Source organism: Onychomys torridus, chromosome 10 (assembly GCF_903995425.1).
Source record: "Onychomys torridus chromosome 10, mOncTor1.1, whole genome shotgun sequence".
NCBI lineage: Eukaryota > Metazoa > Chordata > Mammalia > Rodentia > Cricetidae > Onychomys > Onychomys torridus.
This window is the reverse complement of record NC_050452.1, coordinates 89,994,836-90,020,187: the sequence shown is the minus strand read 5'-3', so window position 1 is coordinate 90,020,187 and position 25,352 is coordinate 89,994,836. Positions and strand designations below refer to the sequence as shown.

Sequence of the window (25,352 nt, the reverse complement as noted above, 5' to 3'; positions counted from 1 at the left end):
AAACTACATTTGGAAATTTGAAAAGATGAACTTTAAGGGTAAGGACAGACAATAAGAGAATAGGAGAATAGTAATCTGAAGTTCTACTTTGAATCACATTAGAAGGGCTAGGAAATCTTGAGTGCCTGAAATTCCATCAAGTGATTTTAGGTTACTAGTCCCCAGGCAGAAGCAAAAACAAGTCTTTGAAGAATGAAAGTATTTATTCTATTACATAATTTCTGCACGATTTTAAGTAAAATACTATATTAAAGTATTTATTAATTAACAATTAAAAGGATACTGGATACAGGAAAGAACAGAAGAAATGCATCAGATAACAGACTCAGAGGAAGGCATTAGATTCTGAAATTAGGCAGACTATGCTGTTTTGGTTAGAGAGATGGTTCAGTGGGTAAGGGTACTCGCTGCTCGAGAGGATCAGGGTCTGGTCCACAGCATCCATTCTTGGGCAACTCACAAATGCCTGTAACTCCAGATCTAGGGGATCTGATGCCCTCTGGCCTCTATAGGCACCTGCATACACATAGTATGTATATCATATACCCATGATATTCAAACACAGAAAGGTATGCACCATGTATAGAAACACACACCACACATAAATGAGAAATTAATTTTTTTTTGGCAAGAAAAGTGGAAACTGCCAGAGTGACCAGTTTTCAAGTTTACAAGGAAATCTGAAAATGGAAAACAGAAGGGCTAAGAATAGCCAAGACACATTAACAGAAAAAAACAAACAAACAAACAAAAAAAAACAACCTAAGTTTGAAGGATGAATTTTGACAAACATAAAAATATTATCTTCTACAGTGATGGAGACAGTAATTATCATTAGGGCAGAAAAGGAAAGAAACAAAGGGTTCATTAGGAGACATACACATTTTCTAATGCTACCTTAGCAGAACTAGGGAAAAAAGGAAAGGACTTTACCTAAGTACTACTGGTATAGTATTAGCCGTCATGTTTAAAATTAAATTCTTATGAATTACAACGTAAGCCTGAAAGGCAAAACTGAAGTGCTTATAAGACAACAGGAAGATCTCAGAAGATCCCCCAGGCTGGCAGTGAGGTTTAGTTATGAAACAAAGGATTGGTCCTACTAGGCATTTCACCTTTAGCTACAGAAGGTATTTAAAACTACAGACACAGTACATGATTTCTAAAGATCCTTCACATACCAAATGAGGAAAAGCATTGCCAACACAAAAGGAAGATATGTAACAGATCTGACAAGAAAGGTGTCTATTCCCTCCCCACCCCGGTAATAAGAGAATAGAGGAAACGGTCAATGAAATACAACTGCATATCTACCACACTGTCAAAACACAAAAACAAAAGCCATCCAAACTGATCTCAATGTGGAGAAAATGGACATCAGAGCAAGGGGATGATGCATGGCAAGGGTTGGAAGGAGAAAATGGAAGGGGGAAATGATGTAATTATATTTTAATATTTTAGTTTTGAAATTAAAATATTAAAAATATCTACAACCAAGCAATTTTGATCCTAGACATCTTCCATCACTTGCAACTGAAGAGAAACAAAATAACATTTATTTTAGAACTGTAATTACCCCAAACTAAATACATCTTTATCATTCACAGTCAGTACAACATAAAGTGGTATATTAATGCAAAGGTAAACTATTACAGCAATGGTAAATAAAATATGGTTACAACGAACATGGATGAATCACAGTGAATGAAAGACATAAATGAATGAAGAATGATTATTTACATATAGTTCCAAAGCAGGCAGAACTAAACTGTTGTTTAGATTTATACACAGAGGGGGCAACACAAGAACAAGGTAACAGTTAATACAAAAAAAAAAAAAAGGACAAAAGTAAAAGTAATTATCAGGGGTTTACAGTATCTGTGACTGGGGAGGGATTATTAGGAAGGTTTCTGATATCAATGATGCTATTAACTTCAAAACTGGTTAGATAAGCAAACATTTTAAAACTATTCCTTAAACTGTATATTCACATTTTATATACTTTCAGCATGCATTTCTCAATTAAGACAGGAAGCTTCTGGAGCTGGAGTGATAGCTCAGTGGTTAAAATAACTGGCTGCCTTTCCAGAGAACCTGGCCGGTCACAACTGTCTGTAGTCATCTCAGGGGATCCGATGCCCTCTTCTGGCTTCAAGAGCACTGCACACATGTGGTGCATAGACATACATAATCCACACCCACAGAAACAAACAAGATAAGCTTTCCAGATATAGCAAGAGAAAAGCAAACACAAACTGCCTGCTGATTCTTCATCTGACTCCTTAGATCCAACCTTTCTGAATTCTGTTTTTCAGTTGGGACTCAAACCTAGAGTCTTGTGTTTGTTAGCAAGTATTCTACTGTAGAGTTGCATACAGCCCCAGCTTTGGCTCCATTTTTGCACTCTGACACTGTCCCAACAATGTGCCATAAAAGATAAACTATAAAAATGATATTTTTTTTAAATCAAGTTCTACTTTTGGAACAATGTGTAAGGAATTGACTTTTGAAACCCCAAACTAGGTTTCTCATGGAGTGACTATTTCTGCCTGTTCTTCTCATTTTTTTTTTGCTCCTGGGGATTAAAGTTAGGGCTCAGAGCTCATTAAGCACACTCTGTCCCTTTGACTTATATGCCAAAACTAGTCTGCTTGCAAAGCACAGAAATGAGGAAACAGACATGGACTAACCACAGAGTAAGAAGTATAATTAAATTCTCTGCAATGAACTACAAAACATGGTTTGTGATAATATACTAAAATTTCTTAGACTTATTTTTAGGATGGATATATATATATATATATTGGTTTTCTTTTTTCTTTTTTTTTGCACCCAGTATTCAATCGCTATATTTCAGTAACAATAATTTTAAGGCACAAAATAAAAAAATGGAAAAAGTTGTCATTTACTTCATTGTAGCTTTCTAGCTTAGTAATACTTAGGAGGATAGTAATAATCATCACCTACAGAAAAACAATACGGAAAAAAAAATGGCAAAATGGTTGTAGGTTTAATTGTAAAACAAGCCTAATACCAGTTGATTTTATTTACTGATGCACTCTCCAAAGCACGGTTCTCATTTACTTATTTACTTCCCAAGAGATGTAGAGACTTAAACATACCCAAGCTATTGGTTCATGTTTGAGGATTGCTGAATGGTTACCTAGAAAACACATTACTACCAAAGAACAGAAAACAAAGAAAAATTGGGAGAAGGGGGCTTTCTTTTTTTAAACAAAACTCCTTTTATTATTGCTACCCTCATTAAGTTCTAAGCCACAGAGCCTTTGATGTTCCTGTATTCAATTTTATGTAACATTAATTTTGAACATTATACTACAAATAGGCAAAATGGAAGAGGGTAGGCTATGACAAAAACAATAGTTTATTTCAAATGTAGCCATTTCTTTAAAATGGATCCTGCCATTTTTCTCCATCTCTCAATGATCAGAATATTTTATTAGAGAAACTCACCCATTTCCCAACTGGATACTTCATAAGAGGAGGAAACTAAAAGCTGGCTAACATAGATTTAAATATTTGTTAATGGAAAGTAAGTACAGAGAATAAAGAGATACCGTTGGAGTAATACTGATGTAACCTAAATTTTAACCGTTGGAGTAATACTGATGTAACCTAAATTTTAATTCATCAAAGAGGCTACTAATGGTCTGAACAAGAGTATGAGCTCCAGGCAGGCGACTTTCAGAGGCTGTAAGCACTTGGTGTTTAGAGTGCATGATAATCCTGTAAAAAAGTCACGTGCTGTTTTTACTGATTTTACAGCCAAGTACTATTTGTATCTTTTAATGGACCCAGTTAGATCATTAATTGCAACTGTTCATATCAGGAAACAGAGTATTTCTCTCAATGAAGAAAAACTTAAAAAAATATAATTTTTCTGTCTCTATCAATTCCCATTTTGGGAATGAAGAGTAAAATGACAAGCTTCCTTTAAAAAAAAAAAATACTGTTTTTTTCTCTATTACATTGTTGGAAGGAAAAAAAAAAGACAATTCTACAAGTATTAATTTTAAAATTTCATCTATTTCTAAGGATATTCCTTTTATAAAACATTTCTGTCTTATATACTATGACTAGTTTAGAGTTCCAGATAAATAAAATAAAGGCATATTAACAATCAAATGATTAGCCACATTTACTTGCTCACATTCATGGATTTTCTGAGAGTCGTCAGAGTGCATATAATACTGTTAACATTTAGTCCAAGTTAACATGTCATCATCACCTCATGGTTTACAACACTGATCATATCGCACAACTCTTGATTTAGGGGAGGAAGTATTGTAACCAAGTCTGTTAGCAGAGCTAACGGACACTAACTGTAGCTACCCAATTTTAAATCTCTGCTCTTCATTTACCACTACCATCCTTCCGTCTCTCAGTGCTATGAAAATGTCAAAGCTTAATTATGTCAGAGGTACAGTATCACACTATTTATACTGAAATACAGGTCTCAAATACCAAATATAAAAGAAAACCTTAAAACAGGATTTAGCTTTTTGAATAGCCAGGATTCACTGTTTTCTATTTCTTCATCTTTATTTCTTCTGGTCATAAATAAATTCTTTGTTCCTCTTTTCATCCACAGGGCTTAATATACAAACTTGTAAGCATTAGAAAATGGTATTCCAGTCCAAAGTTGCTGTGATCATAGATGTATGAAGCAACAGATGTGTACTATGCTCCAAAATGTTTTCTAATTGTTCAATGTAGTCGTTTACTACTTATGTTTCCCTTCAATTAAGGCAAAAAGAAATCCACAGTATTATGAGCTGATTAATTTTAGCTTCTGAATTAAGTACACTTTCCAAAATAAAGTAGTCCTGGAGTAACTCTATGACAACTATTCATCAGTGTCTTGACTGAAGTAGTATCGTACTGGAGGTCCTGGCAAATCTTCATCTCCATCAGTGTCTGGGGCAAATGACACAGTAAGATCCACATATTTCTTCTCAGTGGAAGGTTTCACAAGTTTGTGCATTCTAAGAAAAATAAGCAAGGGTAAATACTTTGGTAATTGGGTAAAATGAAAAACTTTGCTAATTAGTACTATTCAGAGACTGTGGACTTGTATTTTATACTTTAAAATATAATAATCATCTGCCTATGCTCTATTAATTTTTCCTTAATAAAGGCTCCAAACTGAAAACACTTACCTAACATGATTCTTGCTGTAATGATAAAAAACAAAGAAAAAAAAAATCCCAAAGAGTAATGCAGTGGTTCTGAAAAACTAACTTTCTTCCTACATTTCTTAAAGTTTAGAGACATCAGGGATCCCCTAGCATTCTTTTAAAGAAAAAAAAGTAAGCCTCATTAAAATCTTAAAATACAAGCTGCCCCCAATCTATCCTTTTTTCTATTATTTAGTTGTCAGAATTCTCCTAAAATGTAAAGTTGAAGACCTACTTCACACCAGACTCTGAACTATGTTACTAATGTTACTATTTAATCCCCCACATAGCTCTTTCCATGTGAAAACCGATACTTTGTCCCATACATTACTCTTCATCCTTTCTACCACTCATATCCATATCATCTGACTTTCCAAAGAGAGATAATCAAGCGTACTTTTTATTTTTCAAGCTAAATATGTATGCACAAGCTGTTTGCTTTTGCATATAATAATCCTCCCTCAAATCTTCAAATGAAATCCAACCCAAAATCAAGGTTTGAGTTAGAAAAGTCCATGGTGCAACGTCAACACCTCCATTATAATCATTTTAGTTACATTTTAATTAACAATCAATGTACCAGTTTCTCTAAGGAGACTGTATTCAACATCAGGGCTATTTGTATAATAACGAAATAGTAACAGAACTAGCAATTGTGGAATACTACTCCTGTACTATTACATTTTTAGGGTTACTGTTACTTTAACACTCAGTAGCTATGGGAACAAACACAGAAGAGAACCTATGTTTCAAAGTCACTCAAGGACACAAAACAAGTATTAATAAATAACCACTCAAGCATGTGAACATGTCTTTACAAAGACAAGCTCATGCTAGGCATGCTCTCATTGATTGATCTAGAATGTCCAGCTACTTAAGTAATAAATAAATACCTGCTAAATTAAAAATGTAGAACATAAGACATATCATTCATAAAGCATCTCATGCTTACAGGGATCACACACTGACCAACTCTCAAAACACATTCTTTTTTGCAGCAAATCTTGAATTACACGAATTCATGATCATGCATTTCACTGACATCTAGGTGGCAAGTTCTCTCAATACTACGCATGAGTCCTAACAAAAGCAACTGCAAAACAAAATTAATGCTGACCTAATATAACCATTTTTATAGTAAACCCAATTAAGGTAATTATAATATATAAGTGATTAACTTCAACTGATAATCCGAAGTTGACGGTCGTGTTAAAGAAAACCATCCCAATCAGAGATCCACCTATTCAAACAAGTTCTTACAGATGACTACTTTGTGCCAGATACTGGTCTAACTGCTTGAGATAACAGCAACCAAGAGATCAAATAAAGACTTATATACTGGGAAACCTAACATTCTAGTGTGAGGGGAGGGGATAATGACAGAAATAACAATGCAGGCAAAATGTGTTGTAGCTGTGACATAACAGTGTATGACAAGGAGAGAAAGAGAGGCTGAGGAAGACAATGTATGCTGGGCCAGCACGAAGATGGGAGTTTGGTCCCTAGAAGCCAAACAAAAAAGCTGAAAGTGGCAGCGTTCGTAGTGTCAGCACGGGGAAGTGGGGGCTGGGTTTACAGGGACCGCTGGCCAGCCAGCTTGTCCAAGACAGTAAGCTCGAGGGTAAGTGAGAGACTCTGCCCCAACACTGACATTAATCTCTGACTTTTACACACACTCATACATGTAGCCACACACACCAGACCACCTACCACACACCTTCAATTGCACACACAAACACACGTGCACATGGAGCAAGTTGGTTTTCTGAAAAGATGAACACAGTTGGCATACTCTTAGTTAAACTAACTAAAAGAAAGGGAGAAAAGGCCCAAATTAATAAAATTAGGTACGAAAGGGAAACATTACAACAGATAGGAAGTTCATAAAATCATGACATACCTTAAAAACTTATATTCTGGGGTTGGGGATTTAGCTCAGTGGTAGAGTGCTTGCCTAGTAAGCACAAGGCCCTGGGTTCGATCCTCAGCTCCACAAACAACAACAAAACAACAACTTATATTCTACTATGTTAGGAAATGCAAAAGAAATGGGAGAATTTCTAGACTCATGTGACCTACCAAAGTTAAACCAAAATGGATAAAGAGTTTAAACAGATTTATAATGAGCACCAAGACTAAAGTGGTCCATTGCAGAACTCTACCAGACTTTAAGGAATAATTAATTTCAATCCTCAAATGATTCAATGAAACAGAAAAAGGAAGGAATGCTTTCAAAGCCACTTTGAAAAGCCAATATTTCCATTACCAAAGCAGATGAAGACACACACAGATCAATCTTCTTGATGAACACAGATGAAAAAGTTCTCAATAAAGTACTAGCAAACTGCATTCAAGAACACATCAAAAAGATCATTTGTCATGACCAAGTAAGTCTGCTTCATTCTAGAGATGCAAGGATGAACACATACAAATCAAGAAATGTAATATATCACATAAATAGACTCATGACCAGAAGTTGCGTGGTCATGTTTCAATAGATCCAGTAAAGAAATTTCACAAGAAAAATCCCGAAGAGACTAGGAACAAAGAGACAACATCTCAGCATAATAAACACTAAATGCAACAAATCTACAGTGGGAATGGAGAAACACTTAAAGCATCCCACTAAGATGTCAGGAACAAGACATCTCTGTTTAATATAGTATTGGAAGTCTTAATTAGAGCAGTAAGATATGACAAGAAACAAAAGGGATACAAAAAGGCAAAAAAAATCCTTATTTGCAGAAGACTTAATTCTTTGCTTAAGAGACCCTAAACACTCCACCACAGAACACACAGAGCTGATAAACATTTTCAGCAAAGTGGCATGATAAACATTAACATGTAAATACCATCAGCCTTCAAATATAAATATACTGAAAAGCAAACAAAGGGCACACTTCCATTTCACAAAACTACAGAATACCCTAGAATAAACAGAACCAAGGAAGTGAATGATCTTTATAATGAAAACTTTAAAACACAGAAAAAGGAAACCAAAGAAGATACTTTAAGAAGATGGAAAACCTCCCATGTTCAAGAATCAACTCTGAGCAAATGGCCATCCTGCCAAAAGTAATCTACAGGTTCAGCAATCCCCACTAAGATTCCAAGACCATTCTTCAGAGAAAAAGAAACACAAACAAACAAAACAAAAAACCCAAAAACCTTAAAATTCATATGAAAACATAAAGAACCCGAATAAGCAAAGTAATCTTGGTCAGTTAAAGTAATAGTAGAGGAATCATAAAACCTGATTTGACGTTACACCACAGAGCCATCATAATAAAAACAGCACAGAAACAGACATGTAGATCCACAGAACAGAGGAGCCAGATATATAGCCACATGATTTTTGACAAAGATGCCAACAACACATACTGGAGAAAAGAGAACTTCTCCACAGCAAACAGTGCTGGGGAAAGTGCGTGAAAAATGGAATTAGATCCTCTCTCCTCTTCTTACACAAAATTACCATTTCAAACTGGAACAAAGATCTTAAGGCAACACCTGAAACTTTCAAACTGCTAGAGGAAAAAGTAGGGGAGTACTTCAGGTTAGAGGTGTAGGTAACCACTTAATGGATAGGCATCACTAGCTCACGAAATAAGGAACATCAACTGACAAATGGGACCTCATGAAAATAAAAATAAAAAAAATGGATTATAGAGCTGAACAGAGTTTTCAAGGAAATACAAATGGCTAAAAAAGCATTCAACATTCTTAACCATCAGGGAAATGTAATTTTAAAAGATTTTGAGATTCCACCTTATCCCAGTCAGAGTGGCTATCAATAAGATTATAAATGATGACCAATGTTGGTGAGATCATAGGGAAAGGGGACCACGTCTTCACTGTTGGCTGGAGTGTAAGCCAGTGTGGCCACTACAGAAATCAGTGTGGAGGTTTCTCAAAAAGCTACAAACAGAGAACCATGCACCTTAGCTCTACTGCTCCTGGACTTAGACAACAGACTTTATGTCCCCCTACAGAGACACTTGCACAGCATGTTCACTGCCACTCTACGGAGTCAGCCTAACTGTTCATCAAGTGATGGATTATGAAAATGTACATATATACACTGGTACTTTAGTCTTCTGTCAAGAAAAATGGACTTAGGAAATTACAGAAGAATGGATGGAACTGGAAAGTATGCTAAGTGAGGTAACCCAGACCCAGAAAGACAAGTATTGCATATTCAGATATTCTTTCATATTCAGATCCTAACTTCAAATATTTAGATTTGTGTTTAACATGTGGTGTCTATAGGGGTCAGGAAACTACAAGAAGTTGGGGGGGGGGGATGGAGGATGGGAGGAAAAGAAACACAACATGGGATAAAAAAAGTAAAGGGGATAATGTTAGGAGTGTAAAGGTTTAAGTGGGCATGTAATAAAGGGATGGGTGTGGGGTTAACTAAAACTAAGGATACATGAAATACCCATATGGGCACACAGTATTTTGTAAGCTAATTAAAAAAATATAGTAAGAGTTTAAAGGGAAATATATAAATGGATAATGTTGTTTCCAAAAGCCATATTTAAAAATTTATTATTTTGTGTACCCATTTACATATATGCTGTGCACGTACGTGGAAGTTTTTGCTAAGGCATATGTGTGTGAAGGTCAGAGGGTAACTGTGGAGTTTCTTCTTCTACCTTTATTTGGGCTCTGAGGATCAAACTCGGGCTGCAAGGATTGTGTGGCAATCTTTTTTATCCTTTGAGTCATCTCCTTAGACCATGTCATAGTTTATTAAACAAAAATACTAGCTTTTCTTTAAATTTTCTTATGAGTTATTGCTCAGGGAGGCTTCACAGGCCTCTAAAACAATGTCATTTTTCTTGGTTGTCCACATGAGCTAGATAAGATCCTCCTGCTGAAGATACCACCTTTTTCTGGCTGAAGGATGGAGAGAAATGAAGCCAGAGCTGAGCTGGAAGGATCCACTTCGTTGGTTAGACTGTACAGTGTGGGAAGGTGATATGCAGACTACTGGGGTTTAGCTGTGAAAACTGAGCTATAATACCAACTTGCCAGACAAGATGTGCCCAGTGCCCAGTGGTACAAGAGTGGCATGTCTGTTACGGGGACAGCCAACTGTATTCTGACAGATTTCAGGCCCCATTACACAGGAAGAATTCTGCTTTGAGCTTTAAACCTGGTTCAAAGTTCAAAGGCTAGGGAGGTTGTAGGCCCTGGATGCATCTGCTTCTATGTGAAACAGGACCTTCTACTGTTGCTTCAATATCTGGACAAAGTGTTAAACCACCTCCTAAGTATTTTTTTCTACTCACAGACAGTTCTGCTTTCAGTTTTGGTCAGAGAGGCTTCTATCTGCAGTGAGCAACAGCAGGGAAGCCATGTGCAAGAAGGACTAAGCTGGCAGCCCTACCTGGGACCCTGGACAGCCCTCTTTCAAAGCTCAGGAACAATGCAGAAGAGGGGTGGAAAGAATACAAGAGGATGGGAAAGAACACTGTGCAATGTTATCTCCTGGACATGGCTGTTGCACCCATGAAAGCCTAGTAACAGTGGATGCACAAAACCGGCCCATCAATGTTCCACAATTAATGAGGAAGGATCCCTGAGGTAGCTACGGTTACTGGAGAAAAGGGAGTCATATTCCTCAGAGGGGTAGCCACTGGTACATTTCTCAAAGCTCACAATAACTAAGCACCCATATATGCTAATGCAAGTAACTGTAATTCAAAGGGAGTGGGGGCAGTGAGGTGGCTCAGTGGGTAAAGGAGTCATAATACTATGCAACCCTGACAATTCCCAGAACCCATTAAAAAGGTAGAAAGAGAAACATTCTACAAAGTTGTTCTCCAGCCCACCATGTGTGGGTATGTACACAATTAAAAATAAAAAGATCTGGGGGAAAAAGGATACCAAAATAGGAGGGGGAATGTTAGGAAAAGAATGGGTTCAATGGCAGGAAGAAGGGGGATAAGAGGATAATGAATAATGAGGGGAGTATGATCAAAGTCTATTACACATTATGGACTTTTGAAAGAAATGAATTTTTTTTTTTTTTTTAAAAAAAAGGAGAGCAAACAGGGCAAGCATACCAAGCTATAGCTGGAGAGTTTGCAGTGCTAAATAGAATTCAGAAAGTGTTGTGGAATATTATTTTAAGATATGTTACATTTGTTTATGCTATGAAACATTTATTTAATGATGCAAAGATGTGTTGCATTCTTTTATGTAGCATTTGTTTAACTCTGTGAAGCTGTGTTACTGTACCTGTCTAAAACACCTGATTGGTCTAATAACAAGCTGAACGGCCAACAGCAATGCAGGAGAAAGGCTAGGTGGGGCTGTCAGGCAGAGGGAATAAACAGGAGGAGAAATCTGGGAGGAGGAGATCAAGGAGCAAAAGGAGAAGAGGACTCCAGGGGCCAGCCACTCAGCTACACAGCAAGCCACAAAGTAAGAAGTAAAAAAAGAAATACAGAAATAGAGAAAGATAAAAGCCCAGAGGCAAAAGGTAGACAGGATAATTTAAGTTAAGAAAAGCTGGCTAGAAATAATCCAAGACAAGACTGGGCATTCATAAGAAAGAATAAGTGTGTATTTATTTGGGAACTGGGTGGAGGGCCCCCAAAGAGAACAAGAGCGAAGAATTAAAAAAAAAAAAAAAAGAAAGGAAAAAAACCCCACAAAACAAACAAACAAACAAAAACAAGAACAAACAAACAAAAACTACAAGAAAGGGCTTTTTAGGACGTGTAAAGACCCAAAATGAGAATTCATTAGCCCACTCTCCCGTCTTCAAGGAGAGGACATAACTAGATCAAGCCCTCCCTAGAGAATGACGGCAGTGCTGCAGAAATCCAGACGCCAGTGCAGAGGAAGGAGAGAGGAACACACAAGGACACAGGGGAGCTGGCTCAGCAGTGCCCTGAAAGCAACCGTGAAGATCGGGGTTTGTACTTTTCTTCCTCTAAATGTGACGCCAGCAGGTAAGAGTCTAACATGCAGAGGGAATACCTTAATCACTCAACATAGGAACTCAACCCCCCTCCTCCCTGTATCTCTTCCTCTAAATGTGACACCAGCAGGTAAGAGTCTGACACTCAGAGGGAATACCTTAATCACTCAACATAGGAACTCAACCCCCCTCCTCCCTGTATCTCTTCCTCTTTGAATTCTTTACTTTCTCTACAGCATCTACCACTACCTGACTGTATGCAGTTTTTATTCAAACGGAAGGAGGAAGAATTTTTGTTCATGACTATATCCCCAATGCTTAAAACAAAGCTGGACACATAGCAGGCATCTTTGGCAAAAATTCTCCAAAAAAAAAAAATGTTTGGTACTCTTGTTTTGTATCTCAATTTCACAAATATAGTTTTCTATGTTTACATGTAAGGCATGGATCTACTTTAACTTAATAGTATACTGATCAAATTTCTAAGCCTATTAGCTGAAAAATATTTGATTGGTGTAAATAAACTTACAAAGGTATAATCCTGAGTCTCATGAGAGTTGGACTGTTGGCTTCCCCTGCCAGATTCAGTCTTTACGAATAGCATACGGCAAGAGTAATGCTTTTTAATATCAATTCCAATAACTTCTTTAATTTTCAGCGTGTATCCATCTTACATTTTAATTTTTGTGACCCTTCTGCACATAATGTTAAATACTTACGTTAACTTTAACCTTTTTGCATGACCCGGCATTACAGGAACATAGAGCATTTTGACTCCCTGCACCACCATTGTCGGTTCAATTCCGTACTTCTCCTAAAAATAAACATCCCAAAGCAAACAATCAAAGCTTCAATCAAACACGGAAGTGCACAGGTCAAGATACTTTATATGCACCCAAAGGAGGGCAGGCTTATATAAAATATAATTTATACTGTCTCATAAATGTAAAGATTAAAAACTATAGTGGTAATCTGTGGTTACACTTTTCTCAGTTAACCATATCCTGAAAATATTCAATGGAAAAATCTCAGAACTGAACAGCTTATGTTCATCCCCAGTACTGGGGACTGATCCTAGGGGTGGATGCATGTCAGCTAAGTGCTCTCCCACTAAGTCACAGCCTCAGAACTTAGACGTACCTAAGTGTGCTAGTTTAAACTGTATGCCAGCTCAGGCAGTGTGAGGTCTGAAGCTGTCCAAATGTGACTCATTTGTCAGTACAGGACATCCACGCTGTCTACCTACCTACTATTGTTTAAATATCTGTCTTTGTGATTAGAATGACTTACTTCTCTAGTGCTACTGTTTAAGCAAGCCGTTTCAAAATACAGCAGTTCTCAACCTGTGGTTGTGACTGCTTTGGGGGTCATATGTCCCTTCACAGGGGTTGCCCAAGACCATTGAAAAACACAGATATTTACATTGCAATTCATAACAGTAGCAACAGTTTATAGTTATGAAGGAACTATATTAAACATGAGGAACTGTATTAAAGGGTCGAGACATTAGGAGGACTGAGAACCACTAGTTTTAATAGAAGCCACAAAATGCAACGAAAGTCAGGCTGGTGATTCAGCCACGCTCAAAGGAAACCAAGAGTGCCTCCCTTCAAAGTGGAGAGCTCTCAATGTCATAGAGAAAAAAAAAAAAAAAAAATCAAAGGCTCAGGTCAAGATCTACTGTAAAATAAGCTAAGCAGTCTCAAGAGAAATATGGTCATTATAGTATGGGTTCTAATATAATACTGCTGTTATTCTCTTAGGATGTCTTATTTGTAAACTACATTATATATATCCAGGAATGAACCAAGTAAAGAATTTAATACTATCATAATTCAAGGACCTACTGGAATTCTTATGAATCAGGAGGCATGACATTATGCAGAAACCCGACTTCAAGGTACAAATTCAATCAAAGAAGTAAAAATATCCTACTTTGACAGCATTCATGAAATCTGAGAGTGTGAAATCTTCATTTCCATGTACAGCCCATCTGTCCCAAATTGTAAATGAAATTCCATTTCTGTTATAGAAAAATATTAAGAACATAAGCATCAAAATCTCTTTCTACTAGTAGTAATAAAAAATTTCCTGCAGTTCATTATTTGTAATATGCTTAGGAATTAATGTGTGCCAGCAGGGGGATAAAATTTAAAAAATATTCAATAAATAATATATAACCACTTTTATCTGTTTTGTGTATTTTTTTCAGTGTCTCATTTTAAATTCTTACAAAGTGTCCCTCATTCTTTTTCTAAAGCTTCTTTATTTCACAAAGTAATGAGTTCACGACACCTTCATGCTTGTGCAGCACTGCTCCTTACTCAACACAGCACCTGCCTTTGTGCCCTCCTTCCATTCAGCCTCCCTTTGCTTCAATGTCTTACATATCATAGGTGTACATCTATGTGACGTGGCGTCTCTCTCTCTCCAAGTGTGCATGTCTCTGTGTGTACATCCCTTATTTTTAAATAGCTGTGGGGTTTCAGGGTGCAGATGTTCTGGTCATTAGTAACTGAACATTTGGATTGTTCAAGTCATTGGCTGTCATCAATATGGTAGAATGATCACCTTGGTACATATGTAATTTGGCATGTGCGTAAATGTATTTAGAAGTGGGAAACATAGCACCTTATTTCACTGGATGAATTACAGTATTTTGAGCTCTCATAAGTAATGTATGAGGATGATAAGAAGATTAGCTCTTCTTGATAAGACTCACATTTCTGGCTGTGGCCAACCTGAAATGTGAAAAAACAGAAACTCAAGGAATTATTTTCTGTTTGTCATAAATGTATGGAATTAAGATTCTAAGTTTCACAGTCTATAGTCAGACAAGAATGCCTCCAAAATTGTCTGACTTGGGAACCCTAAAGTATAATGCAGAATGGTGTGACAAAACAACTGTTGTGAGAATTCTTTGGAAATAATTCACCAAGATCCTCAGTTTTGACTGGGTCCTGAAATAGTAGGAAGAATTAACAAGAAATAGAGATGAAAACCAGTACGTTTCTTTGCTAAGGGTAGAATATTTTCTTTCATTCTCATTATAGAAGCAAAACAGATTTTTATATATACCTGATTTCAGTTCTTCTTACTTCAGATGTCTCTGTAAACACTATTATTGGAATGGCTAAATTAAGGAAACAGTTTTTGTAAGCTTCAAAGGGATAGCCACCAGCTACTTTGATCATCTCCAAGGCAACCTAGACAAGAGAAGGTGATCTGATTACCTGAGGAACCTAAATCTAAAACTACCTGGGATTTTAATCAGTTCTTTGCCAAGGTTCAAACATTTCTCTGTAAATAGTAAGAACAGCTATATGATTACAGTAATATAACACTTCTTATTTAACTGACTTGTATATTTTTAGTGCATTTTATTTTAATATTCAGCCTATTCCATATATAGTGAACTACATTATTTCACCATTTAATCATCTTATTTTCAAAGCAGACACCATAACTAAAAGCTAAAGCAATTTAACCAACCAATATAGGAACAGATAACTTCTCTAACCAATACAGTACAGTAAAAATAAATGGTCATAATAATGATTCTTAAGTGTAGTTGAACGTTTTCCTGTGTCCTACCCAGTCTCCACGTCCTCACGGTCCCGTAGCTGCTCAGACCCAAGTAAACACATAGAGGCTTATATTAATTAAAACTGCTCAGCTATTAGACCTACCACTGACTAGGTCTTACATTTAAACTCAGACCATTTTTGTTAATACATATGTTGCCACATTTTCTGTGTGCCACTATATGCTGCTCCCTGGACAGACGGCTGGCATCTCCTAACTCAGCCTTTCTTTTCCCAGAATTCTAATTGTCTACTTATCCCATCTAAACTTCCTGCCTGGCTACTAGCCAATCAACATTTTATTTATCAACTAATCAGATCAACACATTCACAACATACACAACATCCCACAGCACCTCCGTTTTTCTGTTTAATTAAAAAGGAAAGTTTTAACTTTAACATAGCAAAATTATATATATCAACACAGTTATCAAGCAAGAATTACAGTTACAATATCTAGTCTATTTATATTTGACAAATTTAAAGGAAATATTTTATTTGTGAGTCCAAGATTTCCTATCTACCTTATCTCTTATCATAACCAAAGAAAACCATAATTATATCTAGTCTTCAACTACATCAAAGACCTCAGAAAGATGTAATATTACCTAAGTAAACAGGAAGTGCATTGTAAGCAACTTTCAAAAATCTAGAATGACAGAGACAGCTGCCTGCCTGGACAGTCAGCCAAAGTTCTTCTGCAATGTCGGGGTATCCATCTTCAGCCCATAGGTCTAGAGTCTCTCAGTCACTTCTCTCTGTGTCCTGTAGAATATCTTGACTGTTTCTTCTGCAAAGCAGGAACCTAAAGGACCATCTTGCCTTGTGAAGTTAAGTGGTCACCTTCTTATGGGTCCTGCTTGTCCAGTTGATACAACATTTTATCAAGCAGTCCAGGCAAGAACAGTCTCTTGCCCAAATGGCTATTTTTGCCAAGAAGAAGATAAATTCCATATGGAGTGTCTTCAACACCCATTTTTCCTTTTGAAGTAAATTGGTGCTGCCAGGAGCAGATGTGTCTCACTGTCTAGAAAGTCTAAGTTTTTAAAATATTTTAAATGCCCTATTCTGTAGGTCTTTGAAGTGTTTGAAGATTACTTACCTAATTGAAATATATCTATGTATACCTAGAAAACTTAACTAACATGCCTATAAGTTTGATTATCATAGATGACTAATTATTGATCTGTTTCTCGGTCACTTAAGTACTAACATATTAAGAATATCTACTTGACATGGAGGCTGACATGATTTCTGTGGTGGGTGGAGGGAGAAGTGACAGGGTGGCCAGGTGATCCTCTGCTGCTCTTGGCCATGTGCTCTGGGAGGATGGGATACTATGTCTTTCCTCTCTGAACCTGTCTGGCTATCTCTCCCTGGGTGCTCACAATCACGTACTCCTCAGATTCCAGAACTCCCTCTGGGACTCCAAGCTTCCTGGATGCTGAACTCAGAATCCAGGGGATCCTGAAGTGTCCCCTGGGTTCCAGGACTTGCTCCTCAGCTAATTTTTGGGTTTGATCCTCTCTTTCCACTTCCTCAAACCCAGGAAGGAAGAAAAAAGTCACTGAGATCAACATCTCTAAGAACAACTATACTCTATGTTAAGCTTATTTTTTAGTGCTAAAATATTTTTATACATAGGACCTAGAGATATACCTTATTGTTATTTTCATAAATGCCTTGAAAATTTAAATTATAGGATCCATTTTTTTTTTTATCCTTTTATCTCTAAAATCTTAGTGGCCAGCTAAGGTTGGTATGATGTAGGGAAGATAGAAGTGTTTTTAGAAGAATAAGCTTACCAAGCCAGAGACTGCAGCAGTAGATGTTGCTATAGCAGGGATAATTTTACCAGCTATGCGCTTAGTTTTAAACCTGTCAGCTGGTTCAATGCTATACATTTTGGCTCGAAGGTTGGATGCAGCTGTGATGAAATCAATGTGTCCATTATTGTCATCATCTTTTTCAAATGAAAGGACTGCCATCTGAAGGTCACCTGACCAGGGTATCAAAGAAAGTTCTCTAGTTAGTGGTAAAGGTTTTAGGAGATAAAAAGCAATGTACAAAGTGTGCATGCATAAGATTTTCAAAGAACAAGATTTCTAATAAAGAAATACACAAGTTACCAAGCTGAAGGATCCACTGAAAGCATTGATCAATTAATAAAGACATTCATAATTTTTATATTACTAATCAAATCAAAATGTATAAAAATGTAGGCAATTGAAGTTGTAAAAGAACATGAAAACAATGGCTTTAATATTACCAAACTAAAGAACTTAATGTATAAAACATAGTAAATAGTGAAATATAAAAGTCATTTGTGACATTAGTTGCTCCGTAGTGGATAATAAAAGTAAATCTTTGGTACTACTCAAAATTTACGCCATTGCCGGGCGGTGGTGTCGCACACCTTTAATCCCAGCACTCGGAAGGCAGAGGCAGGTGGATCTTTGTGAGTTCGAGGCCAGCCTGGTCTACAAAGTGAGATCCAGGAAAGGCGCAAAGCTACACAGAGAAACCCTGTCTCAAAAAAACCAAGAAAAAAAATTTTTTTTACCCCATAAATATTACTTTGAAACATTTTCTGACAACTAACAAAGTCATTTAGGTTTTCTTTTGAATATTTCTAGATTAGTGATTTCCAATGTTTCTTTAAAGACTATTTACATGAAATTTTACTGGTTTACACATGAAATCACAGAACTTTGAGAAATACTGATTTATCTAACAAAAGATGGTAAACATGCCTAAGCAGATGAACAACTAACTCTGCTTTTAAAGAATTAAAAGTTCAGCTTTAGCAAAGCTGTTTGTAGAGTCGGTTTGCATCCTAGTTAGTACCTGAGGACAGTAAGAGTAGGGAAAGAGCTAGTTACATAGCATGAGGACCAGAGATCGAGGCTCCAGAATCTACACGAAAGTTGGACACACACAGTGAGAATCTGTAATCGCAATGCTTCTACAAAGAGATAGGAGGCAGACATTGGAGCATCCCTGGAAGCTTGTAGGCCAACTAGCCTAGTGTATACATCAGGAGAACAGGCAAAGGAGGCAGGACCGGCATCCAAACTTACCTTCTGACCTCCATGTGTGTGCCATGGCATGTACAGGCCCGCATGTTCATCTATATTCTCTCTCTCTCATACAGACACCAACTCCTCGCTCGCTCTCTCGCTCGCGCTCTCTATCCCTCTATCCCTCCCTCCCTCCCTCTCTCTATCCCTCCCTCTCTATTCCCCTCCCTCCCTCCCTCCCTCTCTCTGAGACTCTTGGTAATTCTTCCCCCTAAAGTGGTATGTCTAAAAGTATGAAAGTATGAACAAGTTAATAACCTGATTTTTTAATTTGAGATAGGGTCTCACTATGTAGCTTAAGATGACTGTGACTTCCTGATCCTGCTGATCCAGTATGCCCAGCTAATCTAAATCTTCTGCTCCTTAAAAGAAAGCTATTTGCTTGTGTTTTAAGACCTGTTCAACATCTGAAGCATAAAAACAGTAAGAATTACAACACAGACCTTAAGGTAATTTGGAGAGTTAGATTTTAAAACTTGATGTCAACGACACGAGAATAAAAATGATGAATTTAGTCACAGTTAAAGGACTAAGAATTGTTCCCCTCAGTTTGTCAACCCCCTTACTTTTGGTGGCTTTGTTAGATGAAATTGCCTTTTCTAGCTGGAAAACGGCACTCCTCTCGTCTTCGCTGGAGACGGGGACAGGGTCTGGCTTCCTTGCAGTCTCATCTGTTTGAACAACCTTTAAAAATATGTATATATGTTTATTACTATTATCACACTTTACACCTAGCTTTGACTATTATTTATTTAATCAGATCATAATAGGATTAGTTCTCTATTTGTTTACTACCTATCCCCATATGCTGGCAGGTCTATGCTATAATCACGCTCTTTCACATTGGTCCCTGAGAGACTTCCAGCATACCTCAAGCAATTTATTTTTCTTATTGGAGCTTGAATTTTTTTTTTTTTAACTGAAGAGCTTATATAGATAATATCTTAAAATTCCACACTTAAATGAAGTTGAGATTCATATAGTTTTGAGTTGGGCAAATCCACATTTGACTAAAATTTCATAGTTCAAAGTAGCTGATTCATGTAGGAAAAAAAATGGAAATGTTTACAAAATATATAATATGGGCTTTAAGTACTTGCTGATTACTAAGTAGTTCTTTTTATAAAGAATACATCTTTCTTCATATACTAAGTACAGCATCATTAATGCAGCATACACCACAACAGATTTATCTTTAAGGAGTTATCTAATAGAGAACATACATAATCAGATGTTTTCAAACAAAAGAATGTCTCCCTCTATTTACTATTTACTTTAAAAATTCACCAAATTATGTTCTGAGACCATTAAACATCACAAACACTTAAGATGTATTAAGAAATCAATGAAACAAAAACTCCTGCCTGCATCATGCCTAATTAATAGTCTGGCTATCACAACTGTATTTATAAGGACATGTAGATCTTTTAGTTTCAGTGTGAGCTATTTTAAGAAGTTGTGAAACAGACATAACTCCTATTAAAACCTTAAACTGCTCAGGAAAACCTATTAGGCCTGAATTGCTCTACCCGTGGAAGCAATGTAAGCCAGAAAACATACTTAAGCGTGTTTCCTGGGTGTTAGTCTAGTTTTACCAATGAGAAATATGGGTTGGAAACTTTTTCTTATAAATGTCCTTAATTTACTACTATATTATTATTTATAAGTTACATGTCATGAATATTTTATTCAGAAAACTCATTCACTTATGCAAAACTCCACTGGCTACAAAGACCCCTTTCTACAAAGTAAAAATGTAGGATGGCTGTATGTATCACATCCTTGAGGAAGGTTGCTTTGTGGCTAATTTTTAGAGTATATAAAAGAAAGGCATATAGTAAGCCTGTAAAAAAATACTTTATGGGCTAGAGAGATGGCTCAGAGGTTAAGAGCACTGGCTGTTCTTCCAGAGGTCATGAGTTCAATTCCCAGCAACCATAAGATGGCTCACAACCATCTACAATGAGATCTGGTGCTCTCTTCTGGCCTGCAGGCTGAACACCCACTGTATACATAATAAATAAATAAATGTTAAAAAAAACACAGAAAAAAATGCTTTATATATGCATAAACATATTTACGTATTTTTTCTTCTTCAAATTTTCCTATTTCACTGCCAACTTCTCAGGTTCTGATGCTTTCTAAGATATTTTCTGGGCATAATTATCCGACCAAATTTCCACTTATTTTGCAGCACAAACAAGTGCCACAATGGTAAATGTGCTTGGACGTAATAGCAATCTAGATTAGGATACATCACACTAGCATTACATGGATCCTTAGTGCAGTCTTGCAGTTCTACATCATTCAATTGACAGTTTTCTACTCTGCTCTCAATTACTGTATACTCTATCTTCATCTTTCTAGCTTCATCCTGAACTGTTAAAGTTACTTCATATTCCACCTAAAAAACTAGCCATCTTTTTTGGAACCCAGATCCTATGCTGAGACACTTTGCTCAGCCTTGGCGTAGGGAGGAGGAGACTGGACCTGCCTCAACTGAATCTAACAGGCTGAGCTCCCAGGGGAGACCTTACCTTGGAGGAGGTGGGAATGGGGGGTGAGTTGGGGGAGAAGGCTGGGAGGTGGGAGGAGGGAGGACAGGGAAATCCGTGGCTGATATGTAAAATTAAATTAATTATAAAATAAAAATATTTTAAAACAAAAACAAATAAAAAACTAGCCATCTTTCTCAAGCTCCCTTCAATTTCCCTGAGAAACTGTCAGGACCTCAGCGATGTAGACAGAGAACCCAGTTCTGTCTCATCTGTCTTATCAGCTCCTCCCATTTCATTCAAGCCCGTGTTCTTGCAATAACTGACAGCTTTTCCTGCTTAGGCCTGTATTCACCACCATTCACTGTAAGGACAGGTTCTCTGACTAAGGCTAGGAGCTGCTTCTGTCTGCTCAATACCAGCCCAGGTGGTAGGTCATGCATCTGGCTGCATTTCTGTTTACAGCCCACCTATCTCCTCTTTGGAATAAAATGTCCTTGAGAACAAAGACTGTTCATTACGGTATTCTCTAGGCTGAGAATGAGATTTGCTATAAGCAGCAGTTTAATAACTACTAGCTAGCTGAGTGAATGGACTTCTATATTACCTTGTTGGAAGGTTTGAATTCCTGAATTTTAACTTCTGAAACAATATCCATGAGGGTATCCACTGATAAGTCCTGATTTATTAAAAAAAAAAAAAAAAGTTAATTTTATCAATGCATTTCTTTGAACTCTGAATCTGAGGTTAAAAACTATATTTAAAAAAAGGTCCTTTTATCACATTAACTATTTAGCAACTTAATTAAGCAACATATCACTGGTGTATTTATATCCATTTGAAACATTTACCTCCGTTGTGTCAGAATTATCATCCATCAAGGCTACTGGGGAAAGGAGGCTTGGAGTGAAAATGTACTTATGAGTTAACAAACTTTAAATTTTTGTTCTTTCTGAAAATTTTAAAAAAAGGACTACATTCCTATATCCTCAGTGTCTAAGGTTTATCTTTCCTGAGTAATGTTCTACTTTATAAATTAATCAAATTCATACACTGAGAAGCAAAATGATAATGGTTCAAGTTGAACTAGATGAACCTGCATCTACATTTACTATTAGGAAGTACCTATGAAAACATACTGCTTTTGAGGCGAGTTGGGACTTGTAACACAGGACTGACTACTATTACTTATTCCTAGACATTGATGTGGTACTTATCAGAAAGATTCATCTAAAATAGGCACATTAAATGATAAATACAGATCCAGATTCGGTAGCACAAGTCTGTAATTCCAACAGTTAAAAGGCTGAAGATCCAGAATTTGAAGCTAGTCTTGGAGAGTTTGTGTATCTACTAATAAAAACCTATTTTAAACAAGATAATGACAAAGACTAAGACCTTTTCCTTCTTCTCTAATCAGTTTACATGAAGGCAGAATTTATATAACTCTAATATGTATTTAAAGAGAAAGCTAACCTATACACATGTGCTGTCTCACAAAACTCTACACGAACCTGTTGTATGGGACTCATAAAAGATGATGTCTAACAGAGTAAGATTCTAAGGTATGCAAATCAAAATAAGAGAACTCTTATATTTCTGAAAATGTTATGAAAACACTAAAAGAGAAAAACAGAAAAAAAGAGAATCTAGCTCTTAGAAGCATTTTTAAATTGCTATGAAATGGCTCATGATTTCTAATTCAGAGCAACTTAGGATAACAGGAATAGGTAAGCAGGTTATAAATACTTTTATTTCTTAAGTATGATTGCTTTTCCTAAATATTATTTCAACATTTAAATTCAGAAAGAAAAACTAATATTTTCTATTTACCAGTACTGCAATCAGTAGCCAGCTTTTACAAGTCAGAATGGACAATAACACAATAAAATAAAACCTTTTTCTCTTTCAATGCAAAAGAATGATTCTAGCTGGGCATGAAGGTACATGCCTACAATCTGAGCACTTACGAGGTGAAGCAGGAAGATGTGGAGCTCAGGGTGAGTTCCAGCTACACAGTGAATTCTGGACAAGCCTCAGCTATCTGAGCTCACATATCAACCAAACAAACAAAAGAACGACTCTTAGGATCTAAAAACACATTTCAATGCTACCAACCAATTCAACTTGGGTTTTGGAATCATTTGATAGGGCATGGACAGTACCTTACCTTTTCTGAAAATGGAATGCAATATACTGTAGCATATAATTTTGCAGCACTCTGAAGAAAACTGAGATGCCTTTTGAAATGAAAACAACGAAAAAAAGCAGTTTGAATGGCAGTTTTAAAGAAGATATTTAAGTCAAGTCAACAGGAAATACAACCTTTATATTAACACTTAAGAATTACATTTAAAGAATTTTTGTTTCATAATAATTTTTACCCTTTTTAAAGTTAAGACAATGAAATTCTTGTCTGGACTAAAACAATGTAAAAGAAAATACCACATTTTCTTTTGATACAAAAATGCTTATCAAAAACACTCATAATATTCACGGAGTCACTAGCAATACTATGAAGAGAAAAGTGAGTAAAAACTATTAGAATACTTGGAGAAAAGTACTTTGAATTTATGAGAAAACATGTATCAGGTAAGAATGAGAATACATTAGGTTTGAACCAAGCAAAATAATTTACTTAAAAACGAAAAGTGGGTATGTCATACTGGAAAGGCAATTTATGATAATGTAACTCGAGTTCTGAATCAAGCAATAGATGAGAAAATTCAGCAAAGTGCTATTTGTAGAAGACAAGATTAGTGAAGGTAAGCTAAGTGTCTGATGAGAATATAACACAATTAAATGTGAATCTAAAAACAGTGTCCATACAGAGACAAGCTAAAACATTACCTGTATTAATTTAGGCAGCTAGTATTACCTGAATTTTCCATCTTAAGTAAAGCATCTTAGCTTTATTGAGTGTAAGAACACTATTATCATTTTATTTTCTTATGGGCAAAGGTAGGGGTGACTTAGTTTTTTTATGGAGTAGGTATTACGAAGAATAGTTATTCACCATGTAAATGAGGGATGCACATTTGTGTGGAAAGAAGTGGCTGGCTCTTTTGACCAGAATGACTTGTTAACTCTGGGATTAAGAGTTTTAATCATTTAACACTGAAGACCCTGCAGTGTACAGCTAAGAAATTTACAGTGGAAATATATACATATACTTACAAAGTTTCATTTAAATCAAATTTTATTGGAGAAGGCGGCCTTTTTGGTGACTGCCAAAACAAACCTGGTAAAAAGATAAAATGTTGTTTTCAATAAAGATTGGTCATATCCAGTATGTTAATTATAATTTCTTCTCAACACTTATACTCACTGCCATCTTTTAATCGTGTGTCAAGAGGAAAACAGTGAAGAAGTTGTAGAGCCTAAAAGAGGAAAAGGAAGAATGAAAAAAAAAGTCCCTACTCTTTGTTGCTATCTGAAGAAAAAACCCTGAAGTTAAAAAATATAAGCTTTGCTCCTATTTGCTCAGGATTCATAAATCAAACAAAACAAACTTAAAAGACATACAGCGAGGTCTTGTAGCTATGCACAAACCAGTTTATGTTTTCTCCTGTCCTGCTGTTTTAGCTTTCTTAGAACAAACATGAATGAATATTGGTTACTTCACTATTGTACAAATGGCATATTTTATTCTTAATTTTGCTTTATTCTAAGAGCTAACCCTTAGAATAAATATAAAAACAAATGGCATTCAGCATTTCAAAATTATACACTTAAGATGTGATTGGAAGAGGGTGGAGAATATGATACAGATCTGTAAACTAATGATTAAATCTAGGTAAAAGGTAAATAATGATTACTATGGACATTATACTCTTTTATTTCCATGGTTCATTTTTTTCTATAGCAATAATAATAATGATGATGATAAAACAGGGCTGATGCTCAGCAGGTAAAGCTACTTACTGCCAAGCATGATAACCTAAATTTGATCCCTAGAACCACATGGTGGATGGAAACAAGTCCTGTAATTTGCCTTTTAACCTCCACATGAGCATTGTGACACGAGCACACCCCATCCTTCTACAAAACAAATAATT

The 25,352-nt window shown here is 36.3% G+C and overlaps 1 protein-coding gene and 1 long non-coding RNA gene across 2 annotated transcripts in view; both read right to left on the bottom strand.

The window, feature by feature from the left end:
* Positions 1-2,561: 2,561 nt before the first annotated feature.
* Positions 2,562-3,984, bottom strand: LOC118592223. The gene is made up of 2 exons (XR_004946056.1): positions 3,637-3,984; positions 2,562-3,601 (listed from the first exon to the last, which is right to left on the bottom strand). It is a non-coding gene; the product is annotated as an uncharacterized LOC118592223 (long non-coding RNA).
* Positions 3,985-4,037: 53 nt separating this feature from the next.
* Uba6 (ubiquitin like modifier activating enzyme 6) overlaps positions 4,038-25,352 on the bottom strand; it is a 62,845-nt gene continuing 41,530 nt past the window's right edge. The window contains exons 24-33 of the mRNA XM_036201339.1: positions 24,623-24,674; positions 24,472-24,535; positions 23,465-23,534; positions 21,902-21,973; positions 19,366-19,483; positions 17,525-17,718; positions 15,214-15,341; positions 14,071-14,158; positions 12,855-12,949; positions 4,038-5,006 (exon numbers count right to left, since the gene is read on the bottom strand). Of these exons, the coding sequence (XP_036057232.1) occupies positions 4,868-5,006; positions 12,855-12,949; positions 14,071-14,158; positions 15,214-15,341; positions 17,525-17,718; positions 19,366-19,483; positions 21,902-21,973; positions 23,465-23,534; positions 24,472-24,535; positions 24,623-24,674 (1,020 nt within the window). The 3' untranslated portion in view covers positions 4,038-4,867. The remainder of the gene's footprint in view (positions 5,007-12,854; positions 12,950-14,070; positions 14,159-15,213; positions 15,342-17,524; positions 17,719-19,365; positions 19,484-21,901; positions 21,974-23,464; positions 23,535-24,471; positions 24,536-24,622; positions 24,675-25,352) is intronic.